Source organism: Vipera ursinii, assembly GCF_947247035.1.
Source record: "Vipera ursinii genome assembly, chromosome: 2".
NCBI classification, from domain to species: domain Eukaryota; kingdom Metazoa; phylum Chordata; class Lepidosauria; order Squamata; family Viperidae; genus Vipera; species Vipera ursinii.
In genome coordinates this window covers 3,648,851-3,664,656 of record NC_139513.1, presented here as the reverse complement: position 1 = coordinate 3,664,656, position 15,806 = coordinate 3,648,851, and the positions used below count along the sequence as shown (strand labels likewise).

The 15,806-nt window shown below is 40.1% G+C and overlaps 1 protein-coding gene across 1 annotated transcript in view; it reads left to right on the top strand.

Annotated features, from left to right (window-relative positions):
* Nucleotides 1–2,900: 2,900 nt before the first annotated feature.
* Nucleotides 2,901–15,806, top strand: part of LOC310633241 (vomeronasal type-2 receptor 26-like) — a gene marked incomplete at both ends in the record, with an annotated part of 28,838 nt that continues 15,932 nt past the window's right edge. Inside the window, 2 exons of the mRNA XM_083350928.1 lie at nt 2,901–3,167; nt 6,565–6,845. Coding sequence (XP_083207054.1) covers nt 2,901–3,167; nt 6,565–6,845 — 548 coding nt within the window. The remainder of the gene's footprint in view (nt 3,168–6,564; nt 6,846–15,806) is intronic.

Here is a 15,806-nt window from a genome sequence, read left to right as displayed (position 1 = left end):
CCCTCTGTTAATGCAGCCTAGCACTGTGTTGGCTTTTTTGGCAGCTGCAGCACACTGCTGGCTCATATTGAAGTCATTGTCTACTAAGACTCCGAGATCCCTCTCACAGTTACTACTATTGAGCAAGGTACCACCTATACTATACCTATGCATTTGATTTTTCCTGCCTAAATGTACAACCTTACTTTTTTCACCATTGAATTTCATTTTGTTAGAATGGAGAAGTAGTCTGTTGCCTATGGTGGGATGAATATGATATGGAATTCTGTGAACATGTTCTCTTTCTTTCTTTGACTTATTTTTAAAAGTAAGTAAGGGTAGTAGATCTGGGTTTCAAGAACCTGCAGATGACTCCCAGTTGTAACACTCTGGATGACATTCCCCAGTTATCTCTGCAATTGTTAGGTGAAATCATGAACCTCATGAGACCTCAGAATTCCATGACTAGTAGCACTGACCTTTCTACAAAAGAGCACTTGGAAGACTCAACACCTTTTGTGAAAACTTGATCCAGGAAAGAAGAAAACAGCTGAGACCACATTCATCTCTTATCCAAATAAGGCGATCAAAAATGGACACCATGTAAGTCCAAATGTGGTCTTACCAAGGCATTATAAATTGGCAGGAACACTTCATGTGGACTTATGGATATTTTTATCTGATACTATAGTTAATAGTATCAAAAGCCAGAGAGAGGTCAAGTAGGGGAAGGATAGATGCATAACTTCCATTGCACCACTCACCCTAGGGGAGTAACAAAAAGAAAAGCATGAGGGTGACCTTGCCGAGTGGTCTCTGTTAATGATGAAATGCAGAAAAGAGAAGATACCATCTATCAGGATATCAGAACCTTTTCACCTGAGGTTGAACTCTTATCTTCCAAATATTCATTTTCTATCATGTCCCAGTAGGAAGGGCCAGAACCACTGCAGAATTGTGCCCTCAGGGCTATACCTGTGATTTTGTTCTAACATGCTGCTCTCCACCTGCCCCTCTGCACATGGAGTCCTGGAAGAAATTCAAGGTCTCCAGAGAAGTTGCTTCTACCTGTAATTATTACCATCCTGTACTTTGAGACCTTGTCTGATACTTCTCCAGTGACTGCCTTTGATGTAAACTCAGACTGAAGCAACATGGAAGTGATCTTGCATCAGAAAAGGATAAAAGCTCAGTGTTTTGCACAAGATTTATGACAAATTGGAGGTGGACACTTGAATGGACCTTTCTCTTCTCCTGTGAAGCTCAATTTGTCTCTCTCTGAATCAAGAAAGCCACAGGCATCTCCACCTTGTGAGAGTGCTTTGAATTTTCTAACTTCTTGAGGTTTAGAAACAGAGAAGTGGCTGATTCAGGCCAAGGAGTGATGGATGTCCTGCTTCTGCTTCTTATGCTGCTGCTTGTTCTCACCCACAGAAACTATGGAAGGCTGAGACCCAAATGTCCCCTGACTTTGAAGAAGCGGGACAGAAGGAATCCATGGAACTATTATGGGCCTGGAGACTACATCATTAGTGTGATTGAAACGGTAGCAAAACCTTCTCATGAGCCATTACAGTTCAATGGGGCTCATTATATTTCTTCTCCTCCGTAAGTCATTCAGGGTGATTGGGTTGCTTTCCCTCCATTTGCATTTCTAACACTTTTCTTCCTATCTTTTTATTTCATTTATTCCTAAATTGTTGGATATATATAAGATTCTGAATCATTTTGATTTATAGGGATCTCCTCCTTTTACCGTAACTTCTATGAAACTCAAATGTAGGGATGGGGCAGAAGAAAATTGAAAAAACCCAAGAAATTAATGATAATGATGATGATGATGATGATGATGATGATGATGATGACGACGACGACGACGACGATGACAACAACAACAACAACAACAACAATAATAATAATAATAATAATAATAATAATAATAATAATAATAATAATAATAATAATAATAAAGTTGGAAGGGACTTTGGAGGCCTTCTAGCCCAACCCCCTGCTCAGGCAGGAAACCCTATACCATTTCAGACAAATGGCTATCCAGTCTCTTTTTAATAATCTCCAGTGTTGGAGCATTCACCACTTCTGGAGGCAGGTTGTTCCACTGCTTAATTGCTCTAACTGTCAGGAAATTTCTCCTTAGTTCTAGGTTGCTTCTCTCTTTAGTTAGTTTCCATCCGTTGCTTCTTGTCCTGCTTTCAGGTGCTTTGGAGAATAGCTTGACTCCCTCTTCTTTGTGGCAGCCCCTAAGATATTGGAACACTGCTATCATGTCACCCCTAGTCCTTCTCTTCATTAAACTAGACATACCCAATTCCAGCAATCGTCCTTTATATGTCTTAGCCTCCAGTCCCCCAATCATCTTTGTTCCTCTTCTGTGTACTCCTAGAGTCTAAAATGGAGAGACAGAAGTCCAGAGGATCTTCTCCTCTTCTAGTACTGACTTCACTCCTTGAATGTTTTTTATTCCACATACTTATTGAAAGAGGACTAGTTGCCCCTGCCATCCAATATTAATGTCTGCTCCTTATAGGAATAAGGATGACTTGGTTTTTTAATTGCTTTGGTGACTCATTCATCCATGATCTTGCTTTTATGGTTGCTCTACATTAATGATTAAATAATGTTGAATCCTGCTTACTGGGCAGACGAAAATTAGCACTAGTAGAAATAATTGTTTATTTGTGGGTTTTTTTACTTTGGTGGAAGAATATCCTCATCACATCTTCTCAAAACAGAGAAAAAATAGTAATGTGTGACTGTCATTTAACTAAGCTTTTGGATCAATATTGGCTTAAGACTCAATAGGGAGATAAATAAGAATAAATAAAAATATTTTGTTCTTGCTGTTTATGGTGATGATAACATGAAAACTTTTGTACAGTACTAGAAATACGAATCTGGCAAAAATGCTACCCTTCGTTTTCGCCATTCAATTGGTCAACAAGAATACCCAGTTCCTGCACAATCTCACACTTGGTTACGATGTCCATGACAACTATTTTAACACCTTTCGCACTGCTGATGCTTTGCTGGACATGCTTTCTACTGGAGAAGCCAATGTTCCCAACTACAGCTGTGGAAGGAAGGACAATCTTCTGGCTATTATTGATGGAGCACTCAGGGAAATCTCTATGCAGATATCAACATTAGTAGGCACCTACAAAGTTCCACAGGTTTGTGTTTGTGTAAAATGTACCGTACCTAGTAAAATGAATGGGGTGATGGTTGGTGAGCAACAGAGCTAAGCATACCTTCTCTATGGAATTCAAAGCTGTTTCTCCCCTTGGACATTGCAAACATGGCTAAGGATTGAGATCCACAGTGGAGAGGGGAAAAAAATCAAAGTAGCCATATTCTGCTATGTCACTAAGGTGAGAAGAGTCTCTATTTCCAACCAAAGGGTCTTCTGTACAAAAAGAAGATGTATTAGTGATGGGAAACTAATGATATTGATAGTTTCAGTGATGAACAAACCCTATATTCATAAAAGAACCCCAATGGATTATCCTATCCATTGTTGATAAAACACACATTTATCTTATGGACTCTTTGTTACAATTGATTATTTTATTAAAATATTGCAAGCATATTAGAATAGAATAGAGAATAGAATAGAGCTGGAAGGGACCTTGGAGGTCTTCTAGCCCAGCCCCCTGCTCAAACAGGAGAATTTATACCAGGGCTTTTCAACCTTTTCACCCATTGTAACACTTTTAGGATATGGCAACATCCAAGTACCACCAGTCACCTAACAAGGTGTCAAAAACTTGATGACCAAAAAAAAAAAAAGGAAAAAAGTGAGAAAATGCAGGTAGTCCTCGACTTACAACAGTTTGCTTAGTGACTGTTCGAAGTTACAATGCCACTGAAAAAGGTCCCCCCCCCAAGCCACAGCCGAGCAAGACACCTGCCTGCCTGCCAGCGGTGCTCTTCCTCCTGTCTGAGGTTTTCATTGTTGTGAGCATTTCTGTTGAGGATTGGCAGCAGGGGGTGGGGTGGGGGGTGTTTGGCTTTTATTCCCCTCCACCTCTGCTGGGTGGTTGTCTTACTAGGGTTTTTATAAAGCGGTACCACATGACCACGGAGTCGTCCTCGGACAAGCGCTGGGTCTTCAGCTTTGAAACGGAGATGAGCACCGGCCCCTAGAGTCGGAAACGACTAGCACACATGTGCGGGGGAACCTTTATCTTTAATAATACTTCACATGATCATACTCAACCTAGGATTATATAAGCTTTTTTGGCAGCTGTTGCACACTGCTGGCTCATAGTCAAGTGATTGTCCACTAGGACTCCAAGGTCTCTCTCACAGTTACTGTTTTTAAGCCAGGTCTTGCCCAGTCTGTATTTGTGCCTTTGGTTTTTCCTACCTAAGTGTAAGACTTTGCTTTTCTCCACATTGAAATTCATTTTGTTGGATAGGGCCCATTGTTTGAGTTTGCCAAGATCTTTTGGGATTCTGAGTTTGTCTTCCATGGTCATGTGGCTGGCATGACTAGACACCAAAGGCACACGGAACACTGTTACCTTCCCACCGTAGTGGTCCCTATTTTTCTACTTGCATTTTTGCCTGCTTTTGAACTGCTAGGCTGGGAGGAGTAACAGGCGCTCACTCTGTTACGCGGCACTCAGGATTCGACCCGCCAAACTGCCGACCATCTGATCGACAAGCTCAGCATCCTAACCCATTGAGCCACCACGTCCCTTTTTGTTGTTGTTGTTATTGTTGTTGTTGTTAGTTGCGAACTCGTGTCCGACCCATCGCGACCCTATGGACAACGTTCCTCCAGGCTTTCCTGTCCTCTACCATCTTCTGGAGTCCATTTAAGCTCACGCCTACTGCTTCAGTAACTCCATCCAGCCACCTCATTCTCTGTCGTCCCCTTCTTCTATTGCCCTCAATCTTTCCCAGCATTAGGCTCTTCTCCAGTGAGTCCTTCCTTCTCATTAGGTGACCAAAGTATTTGAGTTTTAGCTTCAGGATCTGGCCTTCCAAAGAGCAGTCAGGGTTGATCTCCTCCAGGATCGACCGGTTTGATCACCTTGCAGTCCAAGGGACTCACAGGAGTCTTCTCCAGCACCACAGTTCAAAGGCCTCAATTCTTTGGTGCTCAGCCTTTTTTATGGTCCAACTTTCACTGCCATACATTGCAACTGGGAAGACCATAGCCTTGACTATACGCACTTTTGTTGACAGGGTGATGTCTCTGCTTTTTAGTGTGCTGTCTAGATTTGCCATGGCTTTCCTCCCGAGGAGCAAGCGTCTTTTAATTTCTTGGCTACAGTCCCCATCTGCAGTGATCTTGGAGCCCAGGAAAATAAAATCTGTCACTACCTCCATTTCTTCCCCATCTATTTGCCAGGAATTGAGAGGGCCGGATGCCATGATCTTGGTTTTCTTAATGTTTAGTTTCAACCCCACTTTTTCACTCTCCTTCTTCACTCGCAACAAGAGACTCTTCAGTTCCTCTGTTGTTGTTATGGAAAGGGTCAATATAAAGATTGCTTCACAAAGAATATTGGGAATATTGAAGCAGAGAAAAATCTAGCCATCTTCAGTAAGTTTGGCACATTGATGAGAGGGGACATGACACCACTGTTCCAATAGTTGAGGCATTCCTACAAAGATGAGGGGGGTCAAACTACTTTCCAAAGCACCAAAAGGCAAGACAAGAAACAATGGTTGGAAACTAACCAAGGAGAGAAGCAACCTAGAACTAAGGAGAAATTTCCTATTAGTGAGAGCATTTAACCAATGGAATAGCTTGCCTTCAGAAGTTGTGGGTGCTCCATTACTGGAGGCCGTCAAGAAAAGACTGGACAACCATTTCTTTGAAATGATAAAGGGTCTCCTGCTTGAGCAGGGGGTTGGACCTCTGAGGTTCCTTCCAACTCTGTTATTCTATTCTGTTCTGTTCTGTTCTATTCTGCTCTGTTCTGTTCTGTTCTAAAATTATGACTTGCTACAAACATAATTTCAAATTGCCAAGTATTTCAATGCAGAAACAACTAAAAATATTTGGGAAATATTTAATTGAGTAATTGGACATTATGGTTAAATATGGAAGATTTATTCAAATCCCTTACAATGAACATATTTGTATTTGTAGAAGTCCATAGACAGAATCAATAACACGTCTATTATTTGAATGTCCATTGTATAAGAAAGAGTGAGATCAGTATCTTGGATTGCACATTAGATGAAGAACCTTTCAGGATCTTTATATAAAAACATTATATTTTATGTGCGGTCAAAATTTGAAGTTTTGTATAATATGAACCTCTATTGCAATAGAATATATCATTTGAGATCTGCATATGTGAGTCTGATTGTGATAAATTGTAAGGGTGATATGGAAATATCAATTGCACTTTTTATTCTTATTCTTTTTTACTTAATATTTCTTGTACTGCATTTATATATACTCATTAATGTTCTAATCACTAATGGCTAATCAACAATAAACTATTCTACTGTATACATCAGAGCAAAGTTGGATTTATTAAAAGGAAATATTTTTGACTTGATCTGACCCCAAATATAACACTGCATTCTTCATTGCTTTTTCAGATCACTTGTAAATTTGTTTCAGAGGTTCTGAATGATAAAACTCAGTTCCCCTTTTTCTACCGGATGGCCCCCAAAGACGGAGTCCAGTACCCAGCAATTGTCCAAATTCTCCTCCATTTCAGATGGACCTTGGTGGGTCTCTTTGCTTCAGACACAGAGAAGGGAGAGAATTTCATGAGGATTTTTACTCCGGTGCTTGTAAAGAATGGAATTTGTGTTGTCCTATCACAACGATTCTCAACGACTGTACAGATAGCACCCTTGAAGGATGCCATCTCTAAGTGGAGACAAGTCAATGTCTTTATTTTTTTAACAGACTATAGTAGCATGATGGATGGATTTCATGCTGTCCATTTTCTATTTGAAGGTTTGCCAGGACCCATTGAAGGCAAAGTCTGGATCATCACACTCTTTGGAGAATTACCAATGAGAAGTCACAGAATTTATCAATATGTCCATAGTATTTGGAACTTTCAGATCCAGGAAAGAGGGTATGAGGATACTTACAAATCACCTATCATGGTGGCCCCCTTACATATGTGTTTTCGCTGTTCTTTTTCAAAGCACATCCATTCTGTGAAAGGCCGAAAAAGATGCACCCAGAAAGCACCACTGGAGACTAAAGACAAAAGGAACAGTTACAAATTTGAAGTTGACCACCGTGCTTACAGTGTTATTAAGACTCTGGCCTATGCTTTGAATGCAGCATATTCCTCCATATCCAGGAGGAGAAGGAAGAAGGGTGAAGAGACTTTGGGGGCTTCAAGGCTTCAGCCATGGCAGGTATGGGGTTCCAACAAGAATCCATCAAACTTAATCCAAAGAAAAAGATGGGGAACCATATTATTCTCCTTCTACTACAAGAATCCAACAGGAGTGACCAATCTCTTGAGTCACAATGCTCTCAAGAGCGGGAATTATGAGAGGTATTGGAAGAGTGTTGTATCCTCCATTTTTCTATTGTGAGTTTGTATTAGTTTGAAAAGTGCTCCCAGATGCTTTCTGATTTTCGTGTAGACAAACGTGGCTCTTCTCCTTGTTGTTTTAACTCAAGGCTAAGAGCTGCTCCTTTAATTGCCGCCTTGGCTTCATTGCCCTTCTGGAAAGCCAATCCAGTTTTTATGCAAAGTCCCTCCCAAGCTTAAGTTGGGGTCTCTCCAAACCAGAACATTCATTTCCTGAGATTCTTATGGATGTATTTGCTTTCTTTCCATTAACATAACACTGCCAAATCACATTCAGTTTGCAGGAAATCAGAAATATTTTTCTGGATGTTTGGTATTTTCTAAAAGACGTCAAAATAGCTTTGTGTACAAGATGGTATTAACCTTGCATCACAAAATTATCGTTGATGAACTCTACCTGTCTGTATTAATAAAAACGTAGACTAGATGATAGAAGAATAATTGTTATTCATAACTTCCCAATTTTATGAGGAACAATGAAAATTATTTCAATACAATTTTATTGTCAGGTTTTATCCATTTAATCATTGCACCATCCAGCCCTTAACTAGGTATCTAATCATGAGCTTATGGAGTACTTTGTCAATACTGTGCTGAAATCAAGTCACCAGCATTTCCACAATCTAGTAAGAAAGATCTCAACACCCCAATCAACAACTACAAAGCCATGATTCAGGCACCATATAAATACCATAATAAGATCCCAACACCCCAATCAACCACTAAAAAGCCATACCCCAGGAACCTTATAAATACCACACAGAGAATAGCACAAAGCACAGACTCTGCTAGAGAGAAGTTCCCTGAGGATGGGTCCCACCACAAGTTCAAAAGCTCAGAAGACTAAACCTCTGGTCCTGGTGACTGACCCAGATTGGATCCTGTAATAAGAATGTTTAATTATGTGTGGGAACGATTTGGGATTTTGGGGGAAAAGATGTTTCCTAGAGAATGGTTTGATAAGAGGGGGGCACAGCTGCGTAACAGTAGAGAAAGAAATTCAGAAAGGATCTGAACTTTTCAGGCTTTAAAAAACATTGGTGGGAGATTTGTACTTCCCAACTTGCAAGATTCTTTTAATGTAGCATTACAATAAAGTAGAATTAGCTCACTTGATAGACATCAAAACACAAACTGAGCAAAGTGGTATATGCAGTACAGTGCAGTGAGCCATGTACAGATCTGTACATTGGGGAAACTAAACAACAACTTCATAAACATATAGCACAACATAGGAGAGCAAACTCATCAGGACAAAGTTCAGCAGTCCATCTGCATTTAAAAGACAAAGGCCACTCTTTCAAAGAGAGCAAATTTGACATTTTGGACAGAGAGGACCGCTGTTTTGAAAGAGGGATCAAAGAGGCCATCTATGTGAAAACTGAACAGCCCTCTCTCAATAGAGGAGGAGGGATACAACATCATCTATCTCCAGTCTATAACACAGTCCTTTCAACAGTTCCAAAAAGGCTCCACGCACATTTGCACTACTCAGGCGACCCTCCAGGGTATCACTAACAATTCGCTAAAAGAATGAAAATGGAGAGCTGTCTGCAAGGAGTATAAATCTTCCCATTCCCCACAAATCCAGCCAGAGTTGGATGAGAAGTGAAACATCTTCAAAGAAAAACAAGAAAGTCCAGTTGCCCTTTGAAAAAGCCTCTTTGAGATGACCTGCTATAGAATGTTCCTTATATTTAACAACTTATATTTTGTCAATATATATCTGGTCAAGATATGATTGATAACCTTTGGAATCTTTGTTTTTTCCCTTTGAATAAAGTGGTAACACTAGTTCCCCCAAAGAAGAATATTTGCAAGTTAGACAACTTTATTAGACATATTCAGATGTGAAAAGACCAGATGGTATAAGAAATTAAGGCTTCATTTAAAATTCCTGGATTTTTCCATTCTAGCTTCATCCATTTCTGCAGAAGAATAAATTTTGCAATCTTTCTGAGATGAAAATGTACTTGGACCAAAATGGAGAGCTGATAGCAGATGTGAACATCTGGACCTTGGTGATTCTCCCAAAGAAGAATAACTTCATAAAGCTCTTGGGGAGTTTTGAAAGGCAGAAACTTTTTATTAAGCAAGAGTTTCTGTCAGAACTAAAGTTGCTGAATAAGGTGGGCAAAATATTGGTCTCTTTTCTATGTTTTCCAAAGTCTTAGGACCCATTTCAAGTGGATGAAGCCTAGTCACCAAGAAGGATGATCTTCACTGAGATTAGAATGTGAGGAGTAGAATACTTACAGTTTTCTTAGATTGCTTAGGAGGCTTGGGAGTGCGATTATAACCTTCAGAGGTTATAATATGGGACACTGTTTTAAGTTGATTCAGATATATCTAAATGAGATGTTGGGTGATTATTCTTTAGGACGCAAATTATGGCCCTTTGGTGTCCCTTCTGCATTGAAGTATCTCCATAAAATTGGTAAGAGATACCATCAAGTATTAGGGATTGTAGTGCTGATAGGTCTATTGGTTTCTTGTTTTCAAATGGCAAAGAAGAAAGCAATCCTGTTGATCACCACCGGAGTTCAGGTTTGGACTCATATCCTGGGATTGGAACCAGGCTGGGTCATCCAAAGAACACACAGGGCAAATCATCTGAAGAAGACATATAGTTTATTCAAGAACTCAAGTATAGCAATCAAAGTTTGCAGTGAACTTATAGGTTTCAGGTGGCCAACTTTTTAGAGAAAACTTTCCTTTGTTCCTCCTAGGCATAGAGCCCACTGTCTAGGAATGATTGGAAACTGTAATTAGGTGGACGGCCAAAAGGGGGCACTTGGCAGTGAGACACACTGCTGAGCTTGTAGCATTTTGCACTTATTTACCATATTAAGTGGCTTTTTACTTAATTAACACTATGGCTGGAGGTTACAATTAAATTATAGGAAGTGATCTTTTGTTTATCCTGAAAGAATGTCTACCTGACTGGGCTACCCTTTTGTTTACGTATAAGTGATTTCCATGTCCTGAGGGATTTGTTGTGGTTTTAACTAAGTTGTTGATATTTGCCAATATGAGGGTGAAGGTTCGTTTGCCAAGCTTGTGGGTTGGTGTCTGAATGTTTTGTTACCAGGCTATGTAACATCTTCAGCAGAGTTTTGAGAATGTCAGTGTTCTTCTGTTTATTTGCCAATTTCCTAGTGGAAAAAGCACATAGCAAATTCAGCTTAAATGGTTCTTTATTTTGTGACCTCAGGTTTACTAGGGTCAGGCATCGCCAAGGCTGATGTGTGATGTGAATGGCAAGAGTGACATAGGATATGTCATGGGTGATGTGGAAGTCACTTTCTTCCCACACTGAATTCATGCCACAGGTGTAGTTCTACAACACAAAGAATATTTTCTTGGATAACAAACTTGGGCCTTATAAATATCTATTTCTGACACAAGGTACATACTCATGTCCCATCTGTTGTCACAAAAGATGCCTAATCTATACAGTGTTTAAGGGACCAGATCTCATCACCTTACTTCTGTCTCATCTCAGTACAGTTCTAGAAACTAGGCAGTTGATTTTAATCTTATTTCAACAGCATGGTAGCCATATAAATTGAAAAAAATAAATATAATAACAATCAAAGAACAACTCCTTTAATGTTGACAGTGATAATTTGTAAGGAAATTGTCCTTACAGGGAGGGAATAAATGAAAAATCTGTTGCTAGTTGTATCCAGAGCCGTGTTGCCGCAGTGATTAGAATGCAGCAGTGCAGGCTATGTCACTGCTCACTCCAGGAGTTTGATTTTGCGTGGCTCAAGGCTGACTCAGTCTTCCATCCTTCTGAGGTTGGTAAAATTAGGACTCGGACTGTTGGGGACAATATGATGACTCTGTAAACCGCTTAAAAAGGTAAAGGTAAAGGTTCCCCCGCACATGCGTGCTAGTCGTTTCCGACTCTAGGGGCCGGTGCTCATCTCCGTTTCAAAGCCGAAGAGCCAGCACTTGTCTGAGGACGTCTCCGTGGTCATGTGGCCGGCATGACTAGACGCCAAAGGTGCACGGAACGCTGTTACCTTCCCACCGTAGTGGTCCCTATTTTTCTACTTGCATTTTTACATGCTTTCGAACTGCAGAAGCTGGGACGAGTAACAGGCGCTCACTCTGTTATGCGGCACTCGGGATTCGACCCGCCAAACTGCTGACCTTCTGATCGACAAGCTCAGCGTCCTAACCCACTGAGCCACCGTGTCCCTGTAAACCGCTTAGAGAGGGTTATAAAGCATTTCCTATTTATCAAAGGGAATCCTGTAGCCTACATAGCTAAGGTTATTTCTGAGCATCATTTTTTCTGAATGCTAAAATATTTTCATTGCGTTTGTTGTTTTTCTGCTTAGCCTCTGCCTCAGTCCAAATGTGTAGAAAACTGTCATCCTGGATTTTTCAAACAGACTCGGCAAGGAGAGCCAGTTTGCTGCTATGACTGCATGCCTTGTCCGGATGGGACCATCTCCATTCAAGAAGGTGGAAAGAGTACTAGATTCATCCAGAGCATTTTGATCAATGTGCCTGTTAAAGGAAGCACATCTAAGCTCAATTACTTTGTTGCTGTGCATTTTCAAGTTGCCCAATTTCTTTCATTATGGGAGGAGTAAGAAAAAAATATTGAAGGATGAGGTAGGATGAGACAGACAGATGTGGTGGATTGGGCAAGGCTTCTTCTGAGGGAAGAAATCTCTCTTCTACTTGTCAATTTGGAAGTATCCTTCCATGTTTCCCTTTCTTGGGAGCAACTGAATTTTTTAAAACATGAGGTATGGATTCAGGTCACTGGATCTTCCTCACCCATACCAAATTTTCCATACAGAGGCTGCTCTCTCCTTGGCGTTAGTTTGCTGGGAGAAATAGCTGGGATCCAACACTTTATTTCTGCATAGAAGTAAATTTGGTGCCTTTGGAACCGAATCCAAAGCATGTGTCTCTATTGATATTTGCTTTTATACCATGAAATCATGTATACACATACATAATTTACAAATGGTTCAGAATGCAATTTCACACATGACTGTTGAGTTCCCCAACATTCTACTGTATTACACCCCCTATTGTGTGAGCTGCACAGGCACCCAGCTTCTTTCCAAGTGCAGATAAGTTCATCTGTTAAATCTCTGCATGGCATAAGCCAGGGTACTGGTGGGAATTTCTCTCCTTGAGGTTATCTGCTCACCTCATTAGAGAAAATAGAAAAGGCATGCTCCAGATCTGTTCCCTAAAACATTGACACTTTGTAGTTCCCTGGATGTCTGCCTCTTTTTTTGCAGTCCATGTCCTGTTAAGGTCTGACAACCCCTACCCTTATAACTGTCAGGACCCACCTCAATCCACATCTTAGGAAATAAGAACTCTTGGATGCAAGTTTAGTCCAAAAGGAAAATGTTTACTAGGATGGAATCGATTGTGGCAATACAAGACGGAATCTAACAAAGTTACATTTCAATCCTATATAAAGCATTCCCATTTCAGCCCCTCCCCTCATCCATTTGGTCAGATGTCAGGCCCTTCCATGGGAAAGGGAACTCTCCTTGGTTTTATGGTTATTGCTTCCTTTTGTTGTAAATGAAGATGCAATCCAGATCTGTCTCTCCCCCTCCCTCCCCCAGTTCAAATGTTCCCTGTTGTTTGAAGATGCCTAAAGTCTATCCTCTCCCCCCCCCTTTGGAGAGATGGCAGAATCCCCAGAATAAGCACATTGTTCTACCTATACATTTATGAAATGTGATATAAATGGATTCTGACAATAACCTTCTTCCCCCAACATTGGGATAGGGTGAGGTCAGAGCAGGATGAAAATCTGATTGGATACAGTGAAGGGTAGTTGTGATGCCAGGCATATGTGTATTATTGATATAATTGTGTATGTATATCTTTATGTGCAGGCTCTTTTTTACCATTTTCCATAACTTTCCTGTCTCTCGGTATCAGCTGTCATCTAACCAAGTCTTTCTTGAAATGTGAAAGGAGAAATAAAAGAAATAAATACTAAAATAAATATTATTTTCTCTTCTACTTATATTCAAACACATCTCATTACTTTCTGTTTTCTCAGATACTGAAAAGTGCACAAAATGCCCAGATGATCAATATCCAACTGATGGCCGAATCCAGTGTATCTCCAAAAGAATATCCTTCCTGTCCTATGAAGAACATCTGGGCATTCTCCTTGTCTCCTTTGCTGTACTCTTGTTCCTAATAACAGTCTATGTTTTAATCATATTCATTAAATACCTAGAAACCCCCATTGTCAAAGCCAACAACCGGGACCTCTCCTATATCATCCTTGTATCCCTCCTGCTTTGCTTCTTGTCTCCTTTACTCTTCATTGGCCAACCAAGGAAAGCCACCTGCCTTCTCCGACAAACAGTGTTCAGCATTGTCTTCTCAGTAGCTGTGTCGTCTGTGTTGGCCAAAACAATCACAGTGGTGCTGGTTTTTCTGGCCACAAAACCAGGAAATCAAGTAAAGAGATGGTTGGGGAAGAGCTTGGCCAACTCCATCATCCTTTCTTGTTCTGCTGTCCAAATTGTAATCTGCTCCATCTGGCTGGGAGTTTCTCCCCCATTCCCTGACTCTGATCTCCACTCCCAGCCAGGAGTGATCATCCTGCAATGCAATGAAGGTTCTGTCACCCTGTTTTATGTTGTCCTTGGATACATGGGTTTCCTAGTTGCTATATGCTTCACAGTAGCGTTCCTGGCCAGGAACCTGCCTGGGACTTTTAATGAAGCCAAGCTGATCACCTTCAGCATGCTGGTTTTCTGCAGTGTCTGGATCTCCTTCCTGCCCACCTATCTAAGCTCCAAAGGAAAGTCCATGGTGATTGTGCAGATCTTTTCCATCTTGGCCTCCGGTGCTGGACTTCTGGGCTGCATCTTCTTCCCCAAGTGCTACATTATCATCCTGAGACCAGATCTAAACACAAAGGAACAATTAATGATAAAAGTAGAGAACTGATAGTAAAATTGTTTCTTAGGTTCATGACATTTAATTTTTCATTGCAGTTGTTAAAAGGTTTGTATACTCTCTTTCATTTGTTTGATAATTAAGGGATTTTTAAAAAACTTGTTAGGCATATGGTGTTAGCCTACAATGTTGGGTTGAAAATATATTAACCATAATGTTATGTCTTTAAGATGTTAATTGGCCAATGGGTGTGTAAGTGTTCTCATGGCCATAAGAGGAAGCTAGGAACGTAGCTTCTCTCTCTCACTGAATTCACTGCTCTCTACTATTACTGTTTTTGCTCTGTTACTGTGAACTGTGTTTTGACCTCTGGACCGGTAAGAAGACTTTGTATTTTGGATTACTCCTTGGACTGTTGCTATTGTGTATGACCTGGACTGTTTATTTTTGACCTCTGGACCGGTAAGAAGACTTTGTATTTTGGATTACTCCTTGGACTGTTGCTATTGTGTATGACCTGGACTGTTTATTTTTGACTGTGCATTTTTGTTTTTACACCACCTCAAAAGTAAAATACTTTTTGCTTTTACAACTCAGTGTACTCTTGTGTGACTCTTACTGCTCTCAGTACCCTTCCTTGTCTGTGCAACTCTTTGGTAGCACAAGGAGACCTCTGCACAACAAATTCCTTAACAAAACTGAAATAAAAATATGAAGAATATCCATATATACACTGTGATACAGCTATAACAGAAAAAAAGAAGAAGAAATTAATAAAGACCCATATAATATGCATTTATAGGAGTCAGGAATTAATTCAATCCTTAAACTTTTTAAAATATAGACTTTAGAGAAACAAAGTGCTTCATTTTCTTTGCAAAAAATAGATAACAGATTTAACAGATAAGAGACTTATAACCCATATACATGCTTTAATATTCAGGTTAGTTACATAAAATATTACATACTTTACAATATAATTTACATCATATCTAAATTTTAATTCTTACATTTCTGTCTAAAATTGTTTCATTATTATTATTAAACTTAGATTAAAGCAAAAATAAACCTGGACAAAAAGAAATAATAGGAATTATAGTCACACACGCATAAATATACATTATGTTCACATATATTATGGATTTCAATCCCAGAATTCCTCAGCCAGACATGCTGGCTGAGGGGTTCTGGGAGCAGAAGTCCACAGGTCATAAAAGGGCCAAGTTTGAAGACCCCTGGTCTAGTTTAATGAAGAGAAGGACAAAGGGTGACATGACAGCAGTGTTCCAATATCTGAGGGGCTGCCACAAAGAAGAGGGAGCCAAGCTATTCTCCAAAGCACCTGAAGGCAGGACAAGAAGC